General features: G+C 36.1%; 1 protein-coding gene across 16 annotated transcripts in view; it reads right to left on the minus strand.

Annotated features, from left to right (window-relative positions):
- CCDC91 (coiled-coil domain containing 91) overlaps positions 1–26649 on the minus strand; it is a 154969-nt gene that overhangs the window by 17663 nt on the left and 110657 nt on the right. For 14 of the 16 annotated variants that reach the window (XM_075111735.1, XM_075111697.1, XM_075111796.1 and 11 more), the window contains one exon: positions 15969–16082. The exons of the other annotated variants lie outside the window; for them this stretch is intronic. In XM_075111735.1, coding sequence (XP_074967836.1) covers positions 15969–16082 — 114 coding nt within the window. The remainder of the gene's footprint in view (positions 1–15968; positions 16083–26649) is intronic. 16 annotated transcript variants of the gene reach the window in all.

Consider the following 26649-nt stretch of genomic DNA (forward strand, 5'->3'; position numbering starts at 1 on the left):
AAGAATTTAAAATCTAAATAATAAATCTAAGAAGCTGAGCTCTTATAGTGTAATTATCATGGCTTTAGAGCTACATTAGGTTTCAAGAGGAGATTTTGCTGAGTTGCAATGGTTCCCACCAATACATGTATCACAGAAGTAGATACATCATGCATGTATAGAAGCACAGAGAGGAAAGCAAAGGTGCAGACAATGAGAGAAGGTAAAGGAATTCTCAGCTAAACAGAGCTGAGAGATGTTACCTATATAATAAATGTCCAGAAGGCAACCTATTGAATAATTTCAGGGAAGACAAAATATAGATAAGTGTTTTCTGGTAATAATATTGTTTTCAAATTACTTTTTACAATCACAGCCAGTTCCAGCTACCAGACAGACATCTTACTTCTCTTCTACTGTGCTGATTTTCCCCATTAATTTGATCTAATTCTTAATATAAAAAGACTTATTAAACTACAAGGTCCTTATGACTTATATGCTAACTAAGGCATTTTTGCCAATATTGTAAAGAACTAAAATATTATGTCAACTGCAGCACTGAAATATGTAAAGGTAGAATTTTTAGTTTGATTTAAGAAAAACTTCATTGACCATTTTCTGTGATAATTTTGATGGATGAGTAATAGAGCAACTACGCAGAGATACACATATCCTGTCATATTGCCAGCATTTAGGAGTGAATTACAGGCAGTTCCTCAGACAGTTTGAACAACCCCAAGCAATTTGCTGCCTCTCATCAACAGGGTGGATAAACCTAATTAACATGAACTTTTACTATGAACATCGAGCATTCTCTTGAGTCTTTACCTTGAATAATTGAATGCAAGATTTTTTTTTCATTTTATAATTTTCATCACAAAAACTTCTCTTAAAATATGAAAGAATGATGAACCTTGTAGACAGAGGCATCTTTCTCCATATATTCCAAAACTATGTCTCTGAAAAAGTTTGAGATGTCTTGTCAAAAAATGTCGCCAGCATCACTATCTCAAATTATTATTTCAAAAAAGTTAGCCCTTAGAAGAGTCCCTATCCCTAACAAACTCTGGCCTGTGCCAGTATTAGTAAAATGTGTTGATAAGGAAGACTCACTCTTCCCCAGGGAGGATGTACTGAGATAGGATGTAAGCAAATCTGAAAAATCTCATTTACAAATGAAAAATGAGTGGGCATTTATAGTTAATGTTTCTAAAGATTATTCTGAGAGTGATTTTTATGTGAGGTATCATTTTTTTAGTAGCAGGAGAAATAACAGCACTTCTTTTTGTTTTTAAGTCCTTTTATTACCCTTTTCCATTTCTATTATTTTACTTTACTAATAAAAGTGAGTTGTTTAATTCTTTGGTCCTGAATCTAAACAAAGCTAAAAATGCAAAATCAGAATTGAAAATACTTATAACAACTTGTTTCATAGCAAAAAGGAACCCCAAAGATATGCAAATTTTACATAATAAAGGCACAAAAATATTCACATGCCCTGCTTTGTTTGACATGTTCACAACTGTTAATTAAAATCCAGATACAGTAACCCCAACTCACATAGTAAGTTACTTTTTGCAACAGAAGTCAAAGGCATAAACCTCAAACAAGATTATGTTTGACATAACCATGACAACATCTGGCCATTCATATTTGACTTTAGAGACTTGATATGCTCTTTAGCACGTCACTACCCTTAATAGACCACACTTTTCTGAACTGACTGATGATTCAGTATACCAACCAACATTACCTTTAAAAAAAAAGGCCTGGTTTTGTTTTGTTAACTGAACATTTAACAAAATTAAATGGTTCAGTTTCTGAAGTCAGGAACTGAAATCTAAACTGGAAATCTTGGTCTGAATGCTAAACAAGTGATACCTTTTCTCATAGAATGTTTATCCTCGCCTATTTCTATTATTTTTATTGCTCTTAGTTAGCCTGTTTCCTTTATTCCTATTGTAAAGAAATCCTCTTCCTTCCTGTTCAGTCTCCTTTCTTCACTGCTAGACAATTTTACTTATTGGGGAAATTCTGTGTGTTAAGCAGGAAAAATAAGACTTCTAGTTCCAGACATAGTATTAACAGAATCACCTGCCTATAATAAACTTACTCAGATTTTAGAACAGTTACATGATGTTGACAGTACAAATGGAGAATCGTTAATCAAAACATGTAATTGATCCTTGGGTTTATATATTTTTTAAATAGAATACTTCAGTTTTGTTCTGCAAATATTCAATATTTCTCAATACTAGACTCCTCTAGAACTCTAGGTCTTTTAAATTTTCTCTGATTTACAAGCAATAAAAACAATTACCTGTGGTGCAAGCAAACAACGAGTATTGAACATAAACTACTTCCACACTCTCTTTTATAAGCGTGACTTAAATAATAGCCAGGTGATGGGAGCTGAGAATGTACCTAGCTTTGCAGAATATCCACACACCCATGTATTTCTGATATGACAGAATACAATAAAGATATCCTCTGTGAACACTGCAAAGAAAATACTTCACATATTAGGAAAAAAGAATCTACACAGATAACAAGGGTTATAACAACTGTAACACAGATCATCTTCTGCAATCTATATTGGTAAAGGTGCTTTCAAGACAGATTTTACAGGCTTTGTAGCCAATCTACAAAATGAAAGGTAAAAAATTAAAATCAGTTCTAGAAGTGCATTAATGATAAATCAGATCTGTCTGGCTATATGTAATTATGAAATATAACACATGGAACTTCAAAAAACCTGAAATGCAATTTTGTACCATAACCAAACCCAAAAACCAGTGTACCAGATACAAGGCTACTCAAAAGACCAAAACAACAGTCTAGTTATTTTCTTCAGACAAAATAAGCATACAAAATACACTCCACAAATCTAGTACGTTATTAAAAATAACCCTGATACACAAGGATGGACATGGAGGAAATTAAGGGTGTTAATCTGACTTACTTGTAGATATTTCCGGCTGTCCTGGGTATCACGTGATCACTATATTTTTCTTCCTTTAAGAAGCACTGTGACTACAATTCAACTGTGCACAAAATGAAATGCACAATTCCCTATCCAAATGTTAAGTACGTGTTTCTTTCCAGAATAACCCCACTGAAACTGGGCAAATGTATGACTTGCACTTTAAGGTACAGCCCAAGAGGAGCTGACCCTCTATAAATGTGTGTTATTAGGGTAAACTCCAGTATTTTGTCCAAATATTCCAAGCCTCTTTCAGAAGAGAGCAAAAATATTAGTTTTCTAGTCACACGGTAAATGGCTGACTGTTCTAGCACATACCAAGCCCCCACAGAGGTAATCTCCCACACATCCCACTGGCTGCACAAATCCGCACATAAAGCACCTGGTCAGGGAAGCAGGCAATGGGCCTGGAATGCTAGTTTCTAAAAGTAATTGTATTATGACCAAACTAACGGAATAATTCCTCTATACAAAGCCAGAAGAGAAACTTGCCAGCTTTTTCTTCACTTTACAGTAAGACAGATGTGGCTTATACCAGCTTGCCAGTGATTCCTAAATATAAATAAAATACTGTTGTTGAAATAGGTCCTTAGTTTCCATAATATCGGAAAAAGTGATCTATGAAATACTAAACCCAAAAAATATCTCATTTGGATATTCACAATTCTGAAGTGTGCACTTACATTTTGGTAAATATTAGTCAGAGAAACGCAATGTTTAGTTATGCTTTCTTCTAAAGGTTATGAGGCACAGCTGCACAAACCATATGGGAACACACAGAAGTACACTGAATTTCATTACAATGGTTATATCTTTGCTCCCAGCTTCTGTCCCTGAAATCGGGATGGGAGTGCATTTGCGACAAGTGTCTGTGTCTTTCAGGGAAACATGGGCTGCACAGAAACAAGCTCGTCATTCAAATGATTACTCAAATCCTAACACGTAAGCTTTCCCCTGTTGGCCAAAATGCGCCCTTTAAAGTCGGTGAGAGCCATGTACAATGTAGCAGACAAAATGTGATTGCTTAATATAATTATTTTGTTGTCAGAAAACAAGCAATAAGTTTTCCTGAAGGAAGATGAATGTCAATGTAAATAAAGATTTAAATTTTCTTGCTGGCTGGCTACGTGGATAGTAGTTCAGGAACTACAAATATAAGAAATGCTTACTCTAAGTACTTACCTCATAAGACTTTGTCATTTAGAAAATTTCTTTAAATAACGTATTCAGCACAAGATTTAATTGGTAGAAGACTTCTGTGTTGTGTCTTACTTTCTCCTATGTATGCCAACTTCAAGAATTTTTTTTTCTCTGCACAGCTAACGGTCACCAAAATTAAGAAGTACACAAATAATAGGCACAACATTAGACTTCGGCATTTTTTTCTGCTGTAAACATGCAAACTACAACATATTGAATGAATATTTTTGAAGCACTTATTAGCAATGAATAGGCAGTAAATTACTGAACTATAAGATTTATAAACAACTTTCAATCTGTAGCACTGACAATAAAAATACTGGAATTGGACAACAGAATACTTTTGTAGACCTCCACTCCACAAAAATTCCTAACATTTGTGCGATTTTTAAGAGTTAACAATGCCTAGCTTTTAAAAAAAGGCAAAGACCATTTGCAGATTACGTAGAAGAAGCCTGAACACCATCCAAGTTTGAAAAAAATATGAAGCAAAGAATTTCCTGACCTTTCTAACAACAAATAATTGGAAACAGATCTTAGTCTGAAGTACAGTAGTGACCAATTAACTGCTTTGATCATTAGAATTTTTATAAGACACCTGGAAATATTTTGTTTTTTACTTTTATTGACTTCAGCCTTACTCAGTTTCTGGACAGCTTACAAGGACAACGTCAACATGAAAAAATCACATTTCTGTCTGAAAGTTTCATATCTTCTTGGAAGCAACCTCCAAGGTGACTAAAAATGAAGTGCCTCTCTAAAAACAACTCAAAGCACCATGTTATTTTTCTCCATTTGCTTACCTTCCACTCACTAAACATGAGTGAAAGAGCAACAGGAGACTGGAAGGCAAATTGCCTTTCTTTCTTCAGCTCAGTCAAAAGAGTACAAACTGCTGTACAATATATCAGTTAAATTCTTCATTCCCCAGCTCTGCACCCTCATTGATGAGGCAGGTATTTTAGAAGTTCTGAAATCTTACTTGCTCTGAGGTAGCCACTGGCAGAGAGGCAGGCATACACAAAACAGGTAAGAAACAAGTAGGATGGTGATATTCTTGAACTTTCTCATGCAACAGAGAGTGACAGATATTAGGAGGAACTAAAACTCAGCCTGAACTCTCTGGGTGGCACTCTCGTCTGCACAGATGTCTCCTCTGACAAACAGACATACACTTGTTTAAGTAAGCGTTACACAGCAACTTGAAATTGGTAACACTTAAATCATCTGATGTCCTGAGTTAGGAGTCCAGAAGAGTAGATTCTTTGAGTGACTCTCCAAGGGAAAGATATCCTTTGAGAGCATAAATATTCCCTGATATTTCCTTGTTCTTTCTAAAGAAAGTTCAATGCAGCACTGTCTATTTTACTCTGAGTAACAACTTTCACATCTCAGAAATGAACCGTATTTTTTCAGTTATGGCACTAAGCTTCTAATGAAAGTAATTCTGAAATGGGTCCTAGGAGGTATGTTTTACCCCCCAAAAAAATTCCTCATTATTTTCCACAAAATAAAAAAAAGTGTAACATATGACAGTTATATAGCCTGGGGAATCCACAGCATGGGTAGCATGAACAGGGAACCAAACAGGGATAACTACAGCAAGCTCTACTTGCTACTGCAGCTGCCGAGGAAAAAAAAAAAAAAAAAAAGAAAGAGTGGCGATGCTGGCAATTTAGAATAATACTAAGAGCATTTATTAATCTATTCTTGACTCTGTATCTTCCACTGAAAATAGACAGAGTACACAGAGAGTAAAATTATTGAATTCATAGGAACACTTATGTTCATCCTCCCAAACACAAGTTCATAGAGTTGATCAGAGATGTCATCTTCTGTTTCACAGTAAATCTCATTTACATCACCTAACAAGATGTACATTTCACGAAACCAATAAGCTTATGACACTGTTATTTGTTTTCATTCCTAAAAATGTTTACAGAAATCCTTTGAAGTAACATTTCACTCTCCTGGGCTGGATGATGTGCTGAAGGCATGCATATCAAACAGTTTTTACTTTTAAGTACCAGGTTTTAATTTCATAATTTCATTTAAAAAAAGACTTAATGAAGTCAGTGTTTTTATTACTTCATGACATGAAAGCACAATGGATTTATTAAAAGCTCGGTTCTCCAAGATTCCTGAGACAATTAAAAGCAGAAATATTTGGAGTTAGACCTTGAGTCATAATTTAATTTTCAGCATCCTACCACTTTCCACAAGTCCTCCTTTTTTTTCTTTTCTGGTAGACACAGAAGAGTTAATTCCACATATGCCAAAATAAGAACCCAGATCAGAAACATCTATATTTAGTACTGAGGCAACAAATCATACATGAGCCACAGGTAGGTCCCCAAATGTGGTAGCTGCTGCACTGGTCCCCTTGAGGAAAGGAAAACAACTTAAGTGCCTCCTCTTGTACTTCCCCATGATGTCACACACAGCCAGTGGATTTGGCATGTGTTACAGACATTACCTTGTGGTTTTGTTTTGGTTTTTTTTGTTTGTTTTTTTTTTTTTAAAGGATAAAGAGTCATGTAAATTATTTTTACTCTCTCTTCACTTTTTTTTTCATAACACCAACATAAGAATAGGCTGTACGCAACATGTCAGGACATGTCAGACCAATGTCCATCTAGTGCATGTCTGGCTTTACCAGAAGCAAACAGCAAGTATGTAGAAAGATGTATAACAGGAGAAGCTTGCACTGACTCTGTTACTACCGTAGCCAGAGCAAAATATGTTTTCATTTAACAGCTCTTGATGGAATTTTCTTCCAGTAAATTTGTCTAGGTGGTTTCGTTGGGTTTGTTTTTGGTTTTGCTTTCAGTTTGTTTGTTTGGTTTTTTTTTTAATTAAAAAAAAGAACCATTTAGGCTTTTAGCATCTACAACATCTGGTGGCAAGGAGTTCCATATATATCATCTTGCTCGTTTTACAGGTGACATCTTCTAACTATATTTACTAGACCACTTTTTAGTAATTAAATGTCATATTTTAAGTACTGTTACTTGCAGCATTTAATGAATAAATTGTATCATGTTCGAATGCAAATGTGTTTGCATGCTAACAGAATGATCAGAAGGCTCTTTTGTATTGAGCAAGTTAGAAGATAGCAGTTTTGAGGCTTCCAGTAAAAATAAGATCATAGGAACCTCTCGGAACAGAGATAATACAGTACCTAACTTAAGAGACAAACACTTCTGAATATTTGTATTTTAGCTTGGTTTTTATCAAGAATACTCTTACAATATGTTAGAACAAAAACCATCAATATTATGAAGGAAAATTTAAACATGTCCACAAAGACAGTAAAAAAAATGTGTAACTTTTACTGAAGTGTTTCAACTGCACAGATGATCATGTCAAATACAAAGTAGGGGATAAAACCAAAACACACTCTTGTGTACTGCTTCTTCTTGAAGTATGCAAAAAACAAAACCATATGATGATACTTTTTTTTTTCCAACAAGAAATTGCAATAAAATTGAAACTAATGGAAAATATTATCTTGCATCTTTGTAAGTGCCAAACATCTGTTTCAGAGAAAACCCAGTTCAATTATTTATTTGACACTACTGGAAATAATTATTTTTAAAACACAAAATGAACAGTACTGTAGACATTAAAAAGCCAACCACAGGAATGGGGAAAAAATTTAAGCACAAAGAGAAAACAGTGCATAAGTGTCTTGCACAAAATCTAGTATGAATAAATAACCATAAAGAGAAAAAAATCTAAGTAATTAAATTATTTAAAATGTCAAATGACCCCACAGTAAAAACCCCAAAATGGATAACTCAAGAAGTAGGAATTACTGTAAAATAACTAGGAAAATTCAGTTAAAGTTCTATGTTCCAGGATAAAGCTGACATTTTTGAGGCACTTGTATTCACACTAAATCATATGGGACTCTACTATTTATTTAAAGGGGTACTGGAGAAAGCACCTTATGCAGAAAGTGTCATAAAACTCATCATTGATGATTACAGAAAGAATACCCAAGCAATTCCATATGCAAAAATAACGAACAATTACACTAAGGCCACACATTACAAAAGAAATCAAAACTTAGATGAGCAAAAATGTCTCAACTTTGTGACCATGTTTTAATCGCTCTGTATGGATGCAGAACAGACTAACACAAAATTATTACGACTGTTTTACCTCCTAACACTTTTACAAATATATACAATGGACAGATACCCCAGCTATTGGGAAAGTAATAACTGCACTGCTAGGAATCAGTGACCCTCTGCTGAAGAAAGCAGTAAAGAAGCAGAAGTGAGAAGTGGTTGACCTTGTGACCAGGGGACTAGGCTAGGAAACATGTTAGGCCAAAAAAAGGCCCACGCTGCCAAGGATCATCCTGGCCCCTACCAGTTCAAATGGAGATTCATCTGAATGACAAATTTATGAACTGACTGATTCCTAATACAGCTTATGCCATAAATTGGAAGAGGATTACTCCAACTGCTTCAGAATGACACGTCGATAACCACTTGGGAAAGGAGTTATATGTAATGGCAAAAGACTGATTTGATAATCCAAAAAGTCCATTCCACTCTTACAACCTTCTTATTCCAGAAAATCCAGTTATAAATAAAAGTGCTTTTAGAAGCCAATGTGCAAAATCAGAGGATCTGACACAGAATGAACAGAACCCCCCCAACCATCATGTTTTTTAAACAAATCCTGGACTAGTGAAATATCATATTTTAGTCAATAATTACTAAATTGCTGGGGCAATTTTTGTGGTATATGGCTAAGCTATGCATTCTTCCTTTGGTTCTCACTGATGAAAGACTAATGAGAGACTGTGATACAAACTTCAAGTTCTCTTCTGAATCCTGATATGTAGTAGGTTAGACTGTTTCAGAACATGTACTTTATATCTGTCAGGATAAACATTGTTTGAATCTGACCTTAAAAATCAAACTTCATACTTCCTACTGCTCCTCCACTCCCCTACAAGATTTTAAGTTTACTAATCTTCATCAGGAATGTGTAGTTAAAAAAAAAAGCAGAACCGTAGACTTATACTGGCAATAGTTTTACCACAGATTTTTCTTACTGGACTTATTTGGTACTTCTTGATTTTGAGAAACAACTGAATTGGTCTTAATTTGTTTGTTTTTTAAATACACAATACTGCCAGAAAAATGAAGCCTGCTTGAATTTGAGTTGTCAGTCTTAAAATGTAATACACCCTCCTTAGAATCAATAAATTTAACAATAATTTTAACTTACCTGCATACAAAACCATATCTAGTCTTTTCCTGGAACTCATCAAGTTTACATTCGTAGTTTGAGACTTGAACTGAAAGTCGCAATTTCAACTTTAAACATAGAGCAGTGAATTGAGGTGAGACCATTCTAGATTTTGTCTGATACTGAAATAATTTTTATGCCAAAATTTTACAGTTCATGGCATCTGAAGTAAACAGGATCAATTACAGTGCATAAAATAAAACATGCAAACATATTTTTGCAGGATCAGATCTATAAGGATATTTTCCACTGGGTAGTCCATTTGGACAACTAGACCAAAAGGTAACAAGTAATTTACTTTTCTTTCATCTTTATTGCAGGGGATTCAGTATGAGTTTTTTCCCTAGCTACTGTACAGTAGATCTTTGGCTGATGATAAGTTTAATACTAGTATATGCAATCAACAGGAAAGAAAAACAAAAAAAATACGCAGAAGCTAATTAAGTATAAATATTAATAATATTCTGAATGTCCATCTTTTTCCTTATTCTATATGCAGTTATGGTATATAAAGCCTCACAGGAATTAGTAAAGGAATGTATAGGCAGTTGGACTAGATGATCATTGTAGGTCCCTTTCAACTGAAATATTCTATTCCTTAATTCATATGGAAATATTTACTTCCTGGTATGTTTTACTGATGGTGCATGGATCCAACTGCATTCCAGTTCACCTGCTAGAAACACAAAATGTTGTGTGACTACATAGCTAAAATAATAAAAAAAAATCCCCACTTATTCATTGTCGGCATTGAAGATCTTAAATATTTAATTTGAAAACACTGAAGAGGCCAAAATTCAACTAAATCCAATCTTTTCAGACTTTCTGAATTATTTAAAAAATCATTTTTAAGTTGCTTTTCTTGCTTTCTAACTGCAAATTAATAAAAAAGAAATAATCTCAGCCAGTCATACAAAATGTAACTATCTTTCAGGGATTTTATTCATACAACAGCAGGCACTAAAGTCAATTGCCTAAAGAGAAAAAACTGCAATTCCTTATTGTGAATACAAAGAAAAGGCCAAAAAGTGGCCTTTAGGAATACCTTCATTCTTTCAAAATAAGATTAAGAAGCAGGAGAGATTAATATACTCCAGTCCTGATTTTATTTTATTCAGATACTATTTTCTTGCTATTTTACAATTTATTATCAAGCTTATTTCCTGTTCAGAAATTAACCATTACTCCTGTAAATCAGCTGGCTTTGCTTCTTTCAGACCAATGGATTCTGAAAATGCACCTTTATTACATTATAACAATTCCTATCTTCTGCTCTACAGCTTCATGGACTGTTGCATCTGGTGCAGGCTGCACCTCATTTTCTTCACGTCTTGGACCAGTGAAAGGAGGCAGAAGGTAAGCAAACGACTACGGCAAAGGTGTTGTCCAAACATTAAACAGGAAGCTAAGATACTTTCATTCTTCCACTCACATGTTTGGAATACTTCTAACATACCTCCAAAATTTCAGTCAATCTTGTAACTACATTACACACAGGAGCAAACAAACAACAAATGTGCAAGTTCTTGTACTTCGGGACAAAGCTGTTTATATTCACATAATTCAGCACTAGCAAAGAGAAGCAGAGATTGGTCAGTGAAAGGGCCAAACCTTGACATGAAATCCATACAAACCGGAGCAGGGATAGGCCAAGCCTGTCTTTATATTCCTAACAGAGCATCATGTGCCCATTAATCAAGTCTTTAACCAAAAATATTACAAAAGCAATACAGTTCTACAAGTCAGTAATAGGGCACTGCTATGCCTCTGTCTCATTGTCCAGGGATCGCAGTTTGGGAACTGTAATACTAGGCCATAGTTTACATGCCATTAGGCTCCACTTCTTGTCCTGATCTCCAGGTAATAAATACAAATATGAATACACACATGCATATAAGAGCTTATATACAGACATGCAAATGTATGCTACCACACCAGCATGATGTTTTAGCAAAACAAAACTGTTAACCCTTAAAAAAAGACAAGAGATGTTCCACCTAATAATGGGCAACCCTTTCACATACATTCAGTATAAAAACAAACACTAGAATTTTTAAAGAATTAATGCAAAAAGGTGATAAGTGCTACCCACTCCAACCAACACAACAGGATCAGTGAGCCTCAATGGCTGGCCTACATCATTTATGGTACCTTGGGGTCACTTAATGTGCTGGGGCCTGTCACAGTACTGGCTGTTTTCAGAGTAGTCAGATGACCAACGACCACAATGCAGGGCTAGAGGTTACAGGATTATGAACATCAGGCAACAAAAGACAATACTGACAAATGAGTTAATGACTCTTGAGCTTACATCAAAATGGATAGACTTTGGATACTCATGGACAAGGGCCTCCTTACTCTTTACTCAACTCTGACCAAACTGAAAGATTTTGCTTCCCTCTACATCCACGTCTCATGGATATAGGTGGCACACAGTCTTGCACTGTATCCATGCACTGGATACCAAACAAGAATAACATTTATTTTTATGACAAAAGTGAAAGTAGTGCCTTACCATTTAATCATACTTCAGTGCCTATCTCCTTTTTATTCACCTCTCTCCCCTCTCTCCTCACGTCCTACTCCACTAGCAGGAAGGTAAAGCATTGTTTTACCTTGCCTTCTTGATACTTACATGCAACCAAGGATATATTACAATATTACAAGGTCAAATAGACCTTCAGGTAATTAATAAAGATAATTTTGTGCACATAATGTGGATGTACCTTTGCTAGAGAAAGCAAGTCTGGCTAATAGTTGTAGCAAGTGTATACAAATTTGACTCAAAAGAGTTCTTCAAGGTGGTATTAATGTTTATATAAACCTCTGCAAATTTGGTAGCTGTGCAAGATGTCTTTGAACAGATATGACAGTCTTATTCTATTTGTTTTGAAGCATGCTTCAGAATGGTGGTAGTTTTGAAATAATCATGAAATAATAGAGAGACAAAATCCTGATTGAAATTTCCTTATCTTAGATATCCAGTTTTTAAGATGTTATCTGTAGCAAAATAAAACACATTTTTCTAGTATAAAATTTTTCATTTAACAGAACAGAGAAAATAAAACTAAGATTGCAGTACAGAAGTTGAACTGTGCTATATATCTTTAAAAACTTGGGATTGTATTTGAAGTATGAAAAAGGCATAAGCACAATGCTTTGCCCATCTTTCATTTATTGCGTGAAAACATATGTTGTCATCACAGTTTCCTTTTTTTATTTTTTAGCTTGCAATGTACTTTAGTCAAAGGTGAAGAATTGCTAACAAATTCTCCACTGGCTTTAGAGCCATTGTTTGGCTTGAATATAGAGCCAATTACATTTGATCTTCTCTTATGCTGGGCATTTTAGCATGATATTGTTGCATTATTTTCCATTTCGTCCTCTTAATCTTACCAACATCTTATTTTTCGTATTTAAAAAAATGCATTGAAGTTTGCTTGTTTGTGCATGAGAAAATATGAACAAAGAGACTGTAAATAACTTTTGTTTCACTGATACTGAATGTAACTCATTTGTGGGTAACAATGTCAAACATATGTGTAAAACTACTTGGCTTAACTCCTAGTTATTTATTGGTGAAAGGCTTTGAAATATGGTGGTTTATAAACACCCTAGGTATGGAAAAACTTTATGCATATGACGTTAAACTATTTAGATAAGAATTTTATCAAAGGCAGGACATCCAGTTTCCACAGCTCTAAAGAATTCCCATTGAAAGATTGCTATCAAGAAAGAAAAGGGTTGAAAAGTGCTGTGTAAGGACAAAGGAACATACTTCCTTTTTGCTAAGTAACTTTCTACTAATTCAAATAATCCCAGGTGTACATCCCATATGCTAAGTGACTGTTAAACTGTACATAGGTTGCTGATATGTTGGATTCCTGCTTGGTAAGTCTCTGAACACTTAAATCATATAGTGTCTTGGCTCCCCAAAATAACCACAGTTTTAGTGCTAGCATAGCTAGTATATAACTCAAGTCAGTTTTGGAACTGCAACAGACTTCTACAGTTTACTTTCAATGTATATGTTATATTGACAGAAATTATTTCTATAAATAATTATCAGATCAATCTGTTTTTAAAAAGACTTATCCATAATCAATTCTTTCTAACTCAATATAAATATTTACTATTATATACAGTACAATATAATGTTGGCCTACGTTTATAATGTACTGCAAAACTTGTGGAATTGCCAGATCCAACCTTTACAAACTGTTACAGAATTTATTCTAAGAATTCAAGTACAAATACAACTGTAAATGCCCATCAGTATTTTAAAGTATTTGTAGCAAATAAGTAGCTGGTCAAATACACAACTGATTTTCTTAAACTGATATGACAACTATTGCAATTTTCCTAAAAGAAAGCTTTAATGGAATAAATGACTAAACAAGTTACAAGCTACTTTGAAAGCTGGTATATACTACATTTACCATGAGGGATAAAATGTACTTTTACTATTACAAAATAAGCTCGATAAGAATCCGTTTATGAGTCTTTTCCTGAAGCACTTAACCACTGCTAATCAAGTACAAATACTGTTGTCCCCACGTCCCACGCTTTTAAGGATTCTACAAACCTATTTTCAAAACAGTGATGAAACATATACGGTGTATGCTACCTTTGGAATTGTGTAACTGGGACTCCACCCATCACTCAAAGGGAAAAAAAACATCACTGAATCTCAGCCAGGAAAGTGAGGCATTTTCCCTGTTTTCTTTCTACGAATTCCTTCCATAAGCTGGCTCTTTTTAGTATAGTCCATAAAGTATATTTATTACTCTGACAGGTGCATGGGCTTTAACCAAGGTTCATTTACTCTGCTTCTTATGTAATCATACAAAAGCTATCATGCCAAATTATTTGGAGTTAAAAGCATCTTGCATTCTCAACTTAAATAGAGACACACTTTATAAATCTTATGCCAGAAAAATCTAGCTGTCATTACATATGATTTTTTTTAAAATGAATGGAAATACGTGTCAATTGATAAATAAGGGAAAAAAGTTGACTGAAATACTTTTATATTCAAGAACTCTATGGAATAAATACAAATGATGCTCCTACTAGTTAAACCAAAGAGGATTTTGTTTCTTTGAGGATTGTATTTTCATTGTTTCACTGATTTTTTAAAACTTCACAAGGACAAGACAGACTAACAGTAGTCAAAAAATGGAATAATGGCAATTGCCTCCAACTGTGTCTAGGTGGAAAGAAAACGGAAGAAAGTCTCCATCCCTGATGCAAATGGAAATATAAGAGATTAAGGACAGATAAGTTGCTATTGAAGTGCCGGCAGGAAATTACCATCAATTCAAAACGGTGTGATCTAACTGCCAACAGTGAGGAGTCCACATGAGATGGATTCAATCATCTGCACTAGTGGTCCTATTGACCAATTTATTTATGATACAAGATACTTTAACAGTAGACCTATTCTCACTTTCCCCAAAGCTTATCCTTCATAAATTACCAATTTCAGATATAGGCAAGCTCAAACATCTTTATGGATCGTGTTTTCCCGGGACATCTGTTTAAGTGTCTTTGCTAATAGGACTCATACTGCTAAATGTGAACGCCACACACAGCATAATGGAAGAAAGCTCATCCAATACTAATCTTAACTAGTAGTAGAGGGATTAACTTCTGAAGTTAAATCCTATTTCCCATAACACTACTCAGCCCATAAAAGCAGGGAATAGAAGAGGCCAAACACATTATTTCTACTTCCTTCTCAGGACATTACCAATTAGATTCAAGCTTAGTGACTTTATTTATTGAGAATATTGAAGTAACTGAATTTGATCTTGAGCTGCCACCACCATATAAAAGAGGGTTTTTAAAATAATTTTTTTGTCTTTATAAAGAGCCTCAATGGGCAGAAGTGTATTTTTTTTTCCTCCTTCTACTGAAAGCAAATCAAATTGTCTTTTAAGTTACATTTTACTGTTTATACACAAGCATGAAACTGCAAGTATACAACATTAGCAAAATACCTGACACCAAGTTTCAGAATATTACAACATATCATAACAAGACCAGTGCACTGGCTATAAATCATGCTTGGTAGAATGCCAATATATTCTCAGGTTGTCACAAAATATGGTTTGAGAGGAAAAGTAGAACGACTTTTGTGTGCATGCAAACTGCACAAAAAAGTTCATCTGTGAACATAAAATAGCATCTGTTACTGATACTGAAATGCTTTCAATGAACTGACCTGAGATCACAATTTGAATTTGACAGATTGCATTTATGCCCCATCTTTAAGTTACTGTAATAAGAAAGACTGTAAATTTCAACCAATGCATTCATTTCTGCTTTTCAGCTTGTGATAAACTTAAAATTCTATAAATATACATGAAGAAATATATCATAGTTACAAATTGTTTGAAAAAAGGAGTGACAAATGTGAAGACATAACTCCTGATTCTGTTTTCTTGTGCATTTTAAGACAGGTTTTAGGATTAATGAAGTTCACCAATTTCTCACTGCATGAAGTAAAACCCATTAGCCACTGGTAACTCACCCTCTTCTGCTCTTTGATATATTCCATCAGTTCCTCTCTTGTCCTTTTCACTGCTTCTTCGATTGCCCTTTCACTTCGTTTTTGCTCTTCCATTAATGCTTCCTTGACAATTTCCTTTTTAAAAGGAAAACATGTAAGTGTAAATATAAAAAGTATTTCACAAATGTAATACAGGTTATCCCTTTCCTTCCTACTAAAATTTTATCATGACCACCCTCCTTTCTCAATGATAGTTATCCTAAATGTTTGCAATATCTTTACAAAAATTAATAAATTCAGTACTTTAATCACTAAAAGGCCTAAAGAAGAGCAAAATAATAACTTGAAAGCTGTCTTAACAGATAGATAATGTTCCCTCAGAGCAGAAGAAAAGGAAGCAATACAGGTATTACATTCCAACAGAGACACGGATGTACTAGTTGCTACTAATAAAATAGAACAGAATAGAATGTTCCACTTGGAGGGGACCTACAATGATCATCTAAGTCCAACTGCTTGAGCACTTTAGGGCTGACCAAAAGTTAAAGCAAATTATTAAGGGCATTGTCTAAATGCCTTTTAAACACTGACAGGCACTGGGGCATTGACCGCCTCTCTAGGAAGCCTGTTCCAGGGTTCGACCACCCTCTTGGTAAAGAAATGCCTCCTAATGTCCAGTCTGAACCTCCCCTGATGCAGCTTTGAGCCATTCCCACATGTCCTGTCACTGGATCCCACGGAGAAGGGATCAGCACCTCCCTCTCCATTTCCTGTCCTCAGGAAGCTGGAGAAAGCAATCAGGTTGCCCCTCAGCCTCCTTTTCTCCATATTGCATGCTGTTAAAAACCTACATAATGGCTGTTCTACCATCACAATAAGCAGAGTCCTAATGACAATAATTTTGTTTTCAAACCTTGGGAAGCACCAGGGTCATTCTGTACACAGGAGTAAAAAGCAATAGTGGATACCAACCCACCCCACCCCCAAATTAGCTTTAGTCTACATCAAATCTGATTCAGTACTAGAAATGCGTCACAGTAGAGAAAGCCAGGAACCACTTCTTAGAACACCTCTATTATCTCCAGTACAACTTACTTATGTAAGTTATCAGCTCAGGAAACAACCTCCTGGGCTGAAGTCACTGTCCTGAAAGTTAAGTTCCAGCATCCTAAAGCCACTCATGAAATAAGAAATAACTTTATTTAGCCAAGTGTTTTGTTTCTAAAATTCAGTAAAATGAAGTGACAAACACAAGATTACTGAAAACGAACCATACAAAAATTTAACATTTTCAGAAAACTACAAAACATCCAGTAAAAATAATCACACTTTATTAAGTGATTTGGATGGGAGACCGAAAGGGAGATGGAAAGTGTCAGGTAGTGGCCTTTGCAATTCCTATGCTTTTGTGCTAGATGTTCAAAAGCAGAAGTAGCAGAAACACTAGTAGTGCACCTGCAGAATGAAGCAGGGATTTGTGACACACACTTCTATTAACAGTATCACCAAGCCTACTTAGTGCATTCATATTTAGCATAAGCAGCAAGCTGTGACCAGAATTCCATAGGATGAAATTTATTTTTCTTTTTAAAGAATACAAACACAACATATTTGTAATCTTTATAGCTATTCAGAAATATTATTTCTTAAGAAAAAAAAGGTTTGGGTTTTGGTTGATTTTTTGGCAAGAAGCTCCACAGTCCCTCAAAAATAGATGTGAGAAAATTGGAGAAAAAACATGGATAACTGTTGCAATACTCACAGAAACTGTAAATAATGTTACACTATTTTTTCCTATGGACCAAAATTCACCTCCCGTATTACTGCACTGCAGCCATGCACCACAGATACAGCTGAACTGAGGATCCAGTGCATAATAAAATAAATGTCTAAGCAAAATAGATAGCCATTGAGGCCATGTTGCAGTTGCTCTGAGGGAGGGTTTGGAGAGCAGCACATGGAAAAGAAGAATCTTAATTTCCATCTAGGAGCAGACTTTCACAAAACAAAGCAATGCAGCCATGGAAAAAAATTGAATTAAAAACAATGGAAATAATGGGAAAAAAAGGTTCAGAAAGGAACACACCAGGACTTCTAGTGTATTCATTCATGTATATGATTTTTTTAAAATAAAAACCTTTTGAAAATGGAAAGTAAATATACACGTACCATCTTTCTCATTATTGTTTGCTGACTGGACATAAAACTATACTAGCAAGTGCTGAAAAGATTTGTCTATGGGTTTGCTTGACTGCAGAGTAATACAGGTATTTTATGACATTTACAACTTGGATTCATGGGAGTGGGGAAGGTTACTCTAATCTTTGGTTTTTTCTTTTCCTTTTTCCCCTTCTTTATTTCTCCCCTCCACCTCCCCAATCTTTACTGGCCAAGGACCAAAGATCTAAACAAAGTTCAAACTCTTTCTTTTGCTATATGCTACACTATCAGATATGATCCATCATCCATAGAATCATAGAATGATTTAGGTTGTGAAAGACCTTTACAGATCATTAAGTCCAACCGTTAACCAAATGCTACCAAGTCCACCACTAAACCATGTGACTAAGTGCCATGTCCACATAGAAACATAGAATGATTTAGGTTGGAGAAGACCTCTAGGATCATCAAGTCCAACCGTCAGCCCAACACTACCATGTCTCCTAAGCCATGCCCTGAAGTGCCACGTCTACATGTCCTTTAAATACTTTCAGGGATGGTGACTCCACCACCTCTCTGGGCAGCATCTTCCAATGCCTGACCATTCTTGCAGTAAATATTTTTTTCTCCTAATATTGAGTCTAAAGCTCCCCTCATGCAACTTGAGGCACTTTCCTCTTGTCCTATCACTTGTTACTTGTGGGGAGAGACCGACACCAACCTCACTACAGCCTCCTTTCAGGTTGCTGTAGAGAGCGATAAGGTCTCCCCTCAGCCTCCTCTTCTCCACACTAAACCACCCCAGTTCCCTCAGCCACTCCGTGTAAGACTTGTTCTCTAGACCCTTCACCAGCTGCGTTGCTCTTCTTTGGACACACTCCAGCACCTTAATGTCCTTCTTGTAGTAAGGGGCCCAAAACTGAACACAGTATTTGAGGTGCAGCCTCACCACTGCCAAGTACAGGGGCATGCATGATCACTCCTTAGTCCTGCTCGCCACACTAATTCTGATACAAGGCAGGATGCTGTTGGCCTTCTTGCCCACCTGGGCACACTGCCATTATTAACTAAATATTAAATTAGAATAATGCCTAGTAAGCAACACAGTACACAGAAAATAAAGCTAAAAAATATTTTTCACCATGTAAGAAAAAAGATAAAAATCAAGGATAGCTTAATTTATTTTTTTAGATTTAATTATTCATAGGCTTTCAGGCTCTGGTCAAAATGACTGAGTCTACCTTGTACATATTCTGTACAAAGAGAAATACATAATTTTACAAATGTTTGTGAGATAGAATGACAATCATTCTATTGCTTTGTTTACTGGTTTAAGAAATCATTCAACCTACAGTGACACTTGCTTCAAATACAGAATCTCAGAATGCTAACTGATGCATTCTTGGTGCTTTACAATTCTGTCTTTGCAGAAAGTATTTCTGCAGGAACTCAATGGTATTGAATAGATTGACTCCGGAGAACAGGTGGAATTCTAAGGTTCTGGAAGTAAGAGATATTTATGAAGTTACATAATTCACCTGTATGTGTAAGAGTGGCATTTTACCAGATGGTATTAGGGTAAAAAATGAAGAATAACACCACAGAATTGGACCAAACCCCATTTTTTTTAAAGACTTTTCAGTGGAAGTATTTAAACTGAAAAAGTGTTGTTTCTTACCTTTAGCTATTTACTGCTTTTCAGCCAAAACTGAAAAGTTCCTGCAAACAATATTTTTGCTGTCTTATAACAGAAAAGGTCTAAAATCCCAAATTTGACTGTGCAACTATGTAGTCCCCAGTATTCTTGAATACAGCAAATAGGAAAACCATAGTTGTGAAAAGTGATTAACATTCTTTTTCTATTTTAATTCTAGTTTACCGAATTCTAGTTTACCAAAAAATAATTCTGAGACAAAGGTCTCTTTCACTACAGAACTTTGGCAAGACTAACAAAAAAAGTAGCAGAAATTTACATATTATACAAATACACTGTTCTCATAAATATATTCTCAAGCCATCTTAATTTGTCAAAAGGTCCCAAAACCCTGTCTTGTATTAGAATGGAAAAAAAATCCCATCATTTACCCCATTAAAATCTTAAAAGTAAATTACAGAACTGAAAGTGCTGTATCTTAATATGTAGAAAATCTTACATCAATAAAATATTTACAATCAAAGTATGCTAAATTTCCTTGATGCTACTTGAAACACTATATGAACAAAGGTGCAAATAAAAATGTAATTAAGTTATACAAAAGTCTATTAAAAAACCACAAGAAAATGGAAATCACTAGCAATACTTTTATGGACAAGTCTTTTATTACACCAGGATTAAAATAGAAAAAATAAAATCGGAAAGAATTCTTTTCCACTTACAATGGCAAATTCCCAAAATTAAGACTAGTATTAATTCTCTGAAGAATATGCAGTTATGGAATACAGTGAAAACAAAGTTGTATAACATCTTGTTGAGGCAATAAGCAAAGCATACCATGACTATGACAGTTTTGACTCTTTGTTATCAATACTTACTTCAAGAGCAACAAGTTGATAAAAACAAGTTATTTTCATAGAATCATAGAATCGTTAAGGTTGGAAAAGACCCTTAAGATCATCGAGTCCAACTGCTAACCTATCACTGCCAATTTTCTAACATCATATATCCTTATTTGCTTTACCATAAGGAACAAAATATTACCGATTACTTCTATATAATTAAATAAATAAGTTACCGTAATTTTTTACTTACTTTCTCTTTTTTCACATTCATAATACTTACAGTTTTATAATAAGGAGATACAAGGGTCCTTTTAGCTTCAATAGAAATTAAAAAAAATGGAAGATTGAAGAATTCAGCCAAGTCCCTAATTGTTTTTTTAATGCCTCACTCTACAGAAAAAAAGTTAGTTTTTCTGTATATTCCCAGCACCCAGCAGTTCAAAAAAATTTGAATAATCATGAACCAGTGGATATTCCAAAATCCCAGTATTTCAAAAAGCAAATACCTATTCCAAAAGGTACCGGGAATAGCTAGTATGTTGAACAGCTATTCCCAGTTCTTTAATCTGCTTTCTTTAGTCTTATATAGATTTTCTAATTACACTGTGGATGACTCAAGCTTTGAGTGAGAACAGTTGCCATACACCACATACCAAGTTAAATTTTAAAAGAACATAGTAAAGAGTCATTGAAACAAAGAATGTCCTGAGTTGGAAGGGACCTGCAAGGATCATCGAGTCCAACTCCTGTCCCTGCACAGGGAAACCCCAAAATTCACACCCTGCCTCTGAGGGCATTGTCCAAGTGCTTCTTGAAAATCACCAGGCTTAGCGCCATGACTGCCTCCCTGGGGAGCCTGTTCCAGTGGTCCACCACCCTCTGGATGAGGAACCTTTTCCTAATATCCAGCCTAAACCTCCCCTGGCACATCTTCCTGCCATTCCCTTGGGTCCTGTCATTGGTCACCAGAGAGAAGAGATCAGTGCCTGCCCCTCCTCCTCCCCTTGTGAGGAAGCTGTCGACTGCGATAAGGTCTCCCCTCAGCTTCCTCTTTTCCAGGATGAACAAACCAAGTGACTTTAGCAGCTCCTCACACAGCTTCCCCTCTAAACCCTTCACCAACTTCGTGGCCCTCCTCTGGACACTCTCTAGTAGCTTTATATCCTTAACGTACTCTGGTGCCCAAAACTGCACACAGTACTTGAGGTGAGGCTGTACCAGTGCAGAGTAAAGTGGGACAATCCCCTCCCTCGACCGGCTGCAATGCAGTGCTTGATGCACCCCAGGACACGGTTGGCCCTCTTGACTGCCAGGGCACACTGTTGGCTCATGTTCAACTTGCCATTGAGCAGAACCCCCAGGTCCCTCTCCTTTGGGCTGCTCTCCAGTAAACAGAGCTTTAATTTAGTAAAGCCTTTGACAGCCTTTCCCACAGCAGTCTCCTGGAGAAACTGGTTGGTCATAGGTTGGATGGGCATACAGTTCACTGTGTAAAAAAATTGGCTGGATGACCAGGCCCAAAGACTTGTGGTGAATGGAGTTAAATCCAGTTGGCAGCCAACCTCAAGTGGTGGCTGTTCCCCGGGGCTAAATATTTGGGCCAGTTTTATTTAATATCTTCAATAAAGATCTGGATGAGGGGATCGAGTACACCCTCAGTACGTTTGCAGATGATACCAAGCTGGTTGGGAACATTGATCTGTTTGAGGGTAGAAAGGCTCTGCAGAGGGATCTGGACAGGCTGGATCGATGGGTGAAAGCCAATTGCATGTGGTTCAACCCAGCTAAGTGCCAGGTCCTGCATTTGAGCCACAACCACCTTATGCAACGCTCCAGGTTTAGGGAAGAGTGGCTGGAAAGCTGCCTGATGGAAAAGGACCTGGGGGTGTCGGTCAACAGCTGGCTGAATATGAGCCAGCAGTGTGCCCAGGTGGGCAAGAAGGCCAACAGCATCCTGCCTTGTATCAGAATTAGTGTGGCGAGCAGGACTAAGGAGTGATCATGCATGCCCCTGTACTTGGCAGTGGTGAGGCTGCACCTCAAATACTGTGTTCAGTTTTGGGCCCCTTACTACAAGAAGGACATTAAGGTGCTGGAGTGTGTCCAAAGAAGAGCAACGCAGCTGGTGAAGGGTCTAGAGAACAAGTCTTACACGGAGTGGCTGAGGGAACTGGGGTGGTTTAGTGTGGAGAAGAGGAGGCTGAGGGGAGACCTTATCGCTCTCTACAGCAACCTGAAAGGAGGCTGTAGTGAGGTTGGTGTCGGTCTCTCCCCACAAGTAACAAGTGATAGGACAAGAGGAAAGTGCCTCAAGTTGCATGAGGGGAGCTTTAGACTCAATATTAGGAAAAATTTCTTCACCAAAAGGTTTGTCAAGCATTGGAAGATGCTGCCCAGAGAGGTGGTGGAGTCACCATCCCTGGAGGTATTTAAAGGACGGGTAGACGTGGCGCTTAGTGACATGTTTTAGTGATGGATTTGGTAGTGTTGGGTTAATGGTTGGAGTCGATCTTAAAGGTCTTTTCCAACCTAAATGATTCTATGATTCATCTACCACAGTCTAGTCAACCAAAAGAAGTACTGCTATAACTTCTAAATTTGCAAACATTTATTACTTCATAATACAAAATCAATATAGAGTACGTAATGAAACCGAAACTGATACCTCACTATTTCAGATACATGTTAATGATACTTATCATCTGAAAATTATCTCAACAGTCAGTCTGCCATAAGAATGGTAATTCAACAGACAGATCACGTAGCCATGAGACTGAGCAATGTCTTATGATTGTAGACAAGAGACTCGTACTTTAGTGGGCTTCATTCCAACATTTCTTTTTACCAGACTTCTGGTAATACTCCGGAACACTACTTTTTTTTGGCAACTAATCTTTGCCAGCCATGGTCTAGGATGAATCATATGGTTCTATTTCTCTGTGATTTGAACGTCTGCTTCTCAACTGAGATTAAACATTATCCTGCTTGCTAAATTCAAGAAAAATGAAACACAAGAACACACACAACTTTCTTCCCAGGCTCATGGCTTAAAAAAACCCAGACATTGCAACGACTAACAACACCTCTGAACTGGCTGATTCAGTTTGCACTGTCCCTTACTCGCAGCTCACAATGAGCAAACATAGACCTCTGTGTAACAATGACAGACCACTCAAGACTATCAAAAGACAGTTTTGCTGTGATATCAATGAACTGGGAAGAAAACATCTTATCCTTCCCATGCAGTTTTCAGAAGGCTTCAAAGAGCAAACATCATACAACACCCAATCCCCTAGCCAGTTCAGTCACGTATTTTTGCCCTGTCCTTTGAATTAATCAGTGATACTAGTTTTTCTTTCTGTGAAAAGAGTCTTCACTCCTTCTAGATGACCTTTCACAAAGTGCTCTCCTCTAAGTTCTCAAAGTCACCATCTGTCTTTATTTCTGTCAGTCATTACAGCAAATAATCAACTGATACAAAGACTATTGAAATTCTGATATTTCCTATTATTACTGTTTAACAGTCTTAGCTGCATGTACATCCTATCAGCATATGCACTTACTTTTCCTTCATCTCTTTCATTGCTCTTTCCTTTTATGCTATATTTACCTTTAGATTTTATCCTAATTTAGATTTTGGTTGCAAGGTAAAAATTGGCCCTTATTTAATCTTTAGCTAAAAAGGATACAGCAGTATTTGAGGCTTTCAGTGTTATTTTAATAGATTCAAGAAAATGGGAAAGCCTAGTTTCCATAAGAAGCCAAGGAAGAGCACACCACAAATTGCACCTGAGCTGCAACTCTTGGGGGTTCTACCCCCTTTTTTTTTTATTAATATCTGATCAGAGGCTGGAGTACTACATTATAGTCAAAGTTAGCTTCTTTACAGGACTTTATATACATGTTGTTGACACCAGCTAGAAGATTAGAATAGCTAATAAAAACAAATTAAAATTATTCAAGTACTCAACTGACAAGTCATATTCAACCATATATTAGGAATCACAATCACATAATCACATTATATATATCTGCAGGAAGACAGGAAAAAAAAAACCACCAGTGTACTGTACATACCAGAGAACTCCAGTCAGTATTTAAGAAAAAGTGCCATATGATGGTTTGCAATTTTATAGGAAAATTCTTTTGTTTCCACACAAGGATCAGGTGGCAGTCCTAAATTTTATCTAGGAAATGCAACCACAGACTGCAATGTTAGTGGTTTTTCAGAAAATAGTAACCCTCAAATTATAATGTCTGTGGTTATAAACTACTACAAACTACTTCTGAAGTCAGACATGGTTAAAGTCTGCATGCAGTAGCCTACTCCTTTCCAGACTTTGCAAGCATATTAAAAATAAACTGATGTAACAGCAGTGATCTCTTTCCACTCAATGCTACTAAGTTGTGTGATTTCTCACACACTCAAGATTATACAACTTTTTTTTAAATGAAAAATGTTTTTCTGTGTCCTTATGGAATCACCATGGTCTCCAGAAACACTGGACACTAATATCTGTGCAAGAAGGTGGAAAATGAAGAAGAAAGCGAAACTGAAAATATTGGTTGGATATCCTAGAGAGAAACGTAAGCAAACTCTCCCACTGAAAGTTGAATGATATAGTAAAGGCAACAGAAATTGAAGATGATGTCCTTTGAAAAGCAAGTTTTTGTCTAGCACATTATGTGATACTGTATTATCAATAGCCTATTTGGGTAGGAATCATGATATTGAGGAAAAAACCCAGCAACTTCTTGTATGAATCCACAAGATATTGAAGAGCAGTGTTATGACAGTCCAAGCCTGCTGCTGAAAAAAATATCTCTTTTTCTTCCAAATATTAACACTCTCCTGTCCATTCAAAACCCTACAAATTCTAACAAAGTTATTCGTGGAATTGCGATACCAAATATGCCATTTTGCTGGGTACTTCAGAAATACAGAATAAATAGAGTATTTCAAACTCTGCCTCCCCCCATAGGATTCTGTAACCTATGTATAATATGAAACAAATAACAAATGGACAACAGAAGACTGGTAAACCGATACTATTTTGTATTCCCTTAACTGGCAATGCACTCAGTGCTTTGTATATCATAGATGAGAGGAGTTTTGAAGATGTATTTAAGGAAATGAAATTAATATTATATGTCACATGGAAATCTTCCCAAATAAAAAAGCACGGTAAAAGAAGGGAAAGCAATGCCAATATCATAAATGTTTTATAGGTGAAAGTTGATCTCCTAGTAACAAATACTATAAATAGAATGAATAATGATGAGAAAGAGACAAAAGCAAACTGAAGCAGAGACAAATAGCCATTTATAGCTTATTTAACAAAGAAAGAGTGATGGAAAGCCCAAAGTAAAGGACTGGAAATTGATCATTATGGCAGTATTCTAAAACGACAAACTGTAATTGTTAGTACAGGAAAAAAAAAAGATTCATTAATAAAAATACAGGAAAAGTGGGAGCTTGGATGAAAATTGCACCTATGTTGTTAGATATGATATGTCATCTCTTACAGATATGATGTCTAAATGACCAGCAACATGTCAACTGTTATATTTACAATTAGATCTGAAACAAAACCAGATCAACAAGCAACATGGATAGTGTTGAAGGTACGAGAAAGTATGTGGAGGTGAGAAAGAAGAAAAACTAAGAGGCCATTTGAACTTTAAGCGACAGTCATACATTCCTAAAGTGATGTCAAAGAGATTTATCAGTGTTTTTAGTGTAGACAGAAATAGCGCTTGAAGTGGGCATGGAGAAAAAGTGAGTTAGGCTTCCAAATTTGATATCAGCCAAGAGGCAATCTTGCACAGAAACCATAATGCAACTATCTAAACCCAGGGAGGCAATAGCTCCATATTCTGCTAAAGCAGTATAATATTATGCACCTGGGGAGGAACAACCCCATGCACCAGTACAGGCTGGGGGCTGACCTATTGGAAAGCAGCTCTGCTGAGAAGGACCTGGGAGTGCTGGAGGACAGCAAGCTGACCCTGAGCCAGCAATGTGCCCTTGTGGCCAAGACGA

This window comes from Phalacrocorax aristotelis, chromosome 1, assembly GCF_949628215.1.
Source record: "Phalacrocorax aristotelis chromosome 1, bGulAri2.1, whole genome shotgun sequence".
In the NCBI taxonomy this organism is placed as follows: Eukaryota; Metazoa; Chordata; class Aves; order Suliformes; family Phalacrocoracidae; genus Phalacrocorax; species Phalacrocorax aristotelis.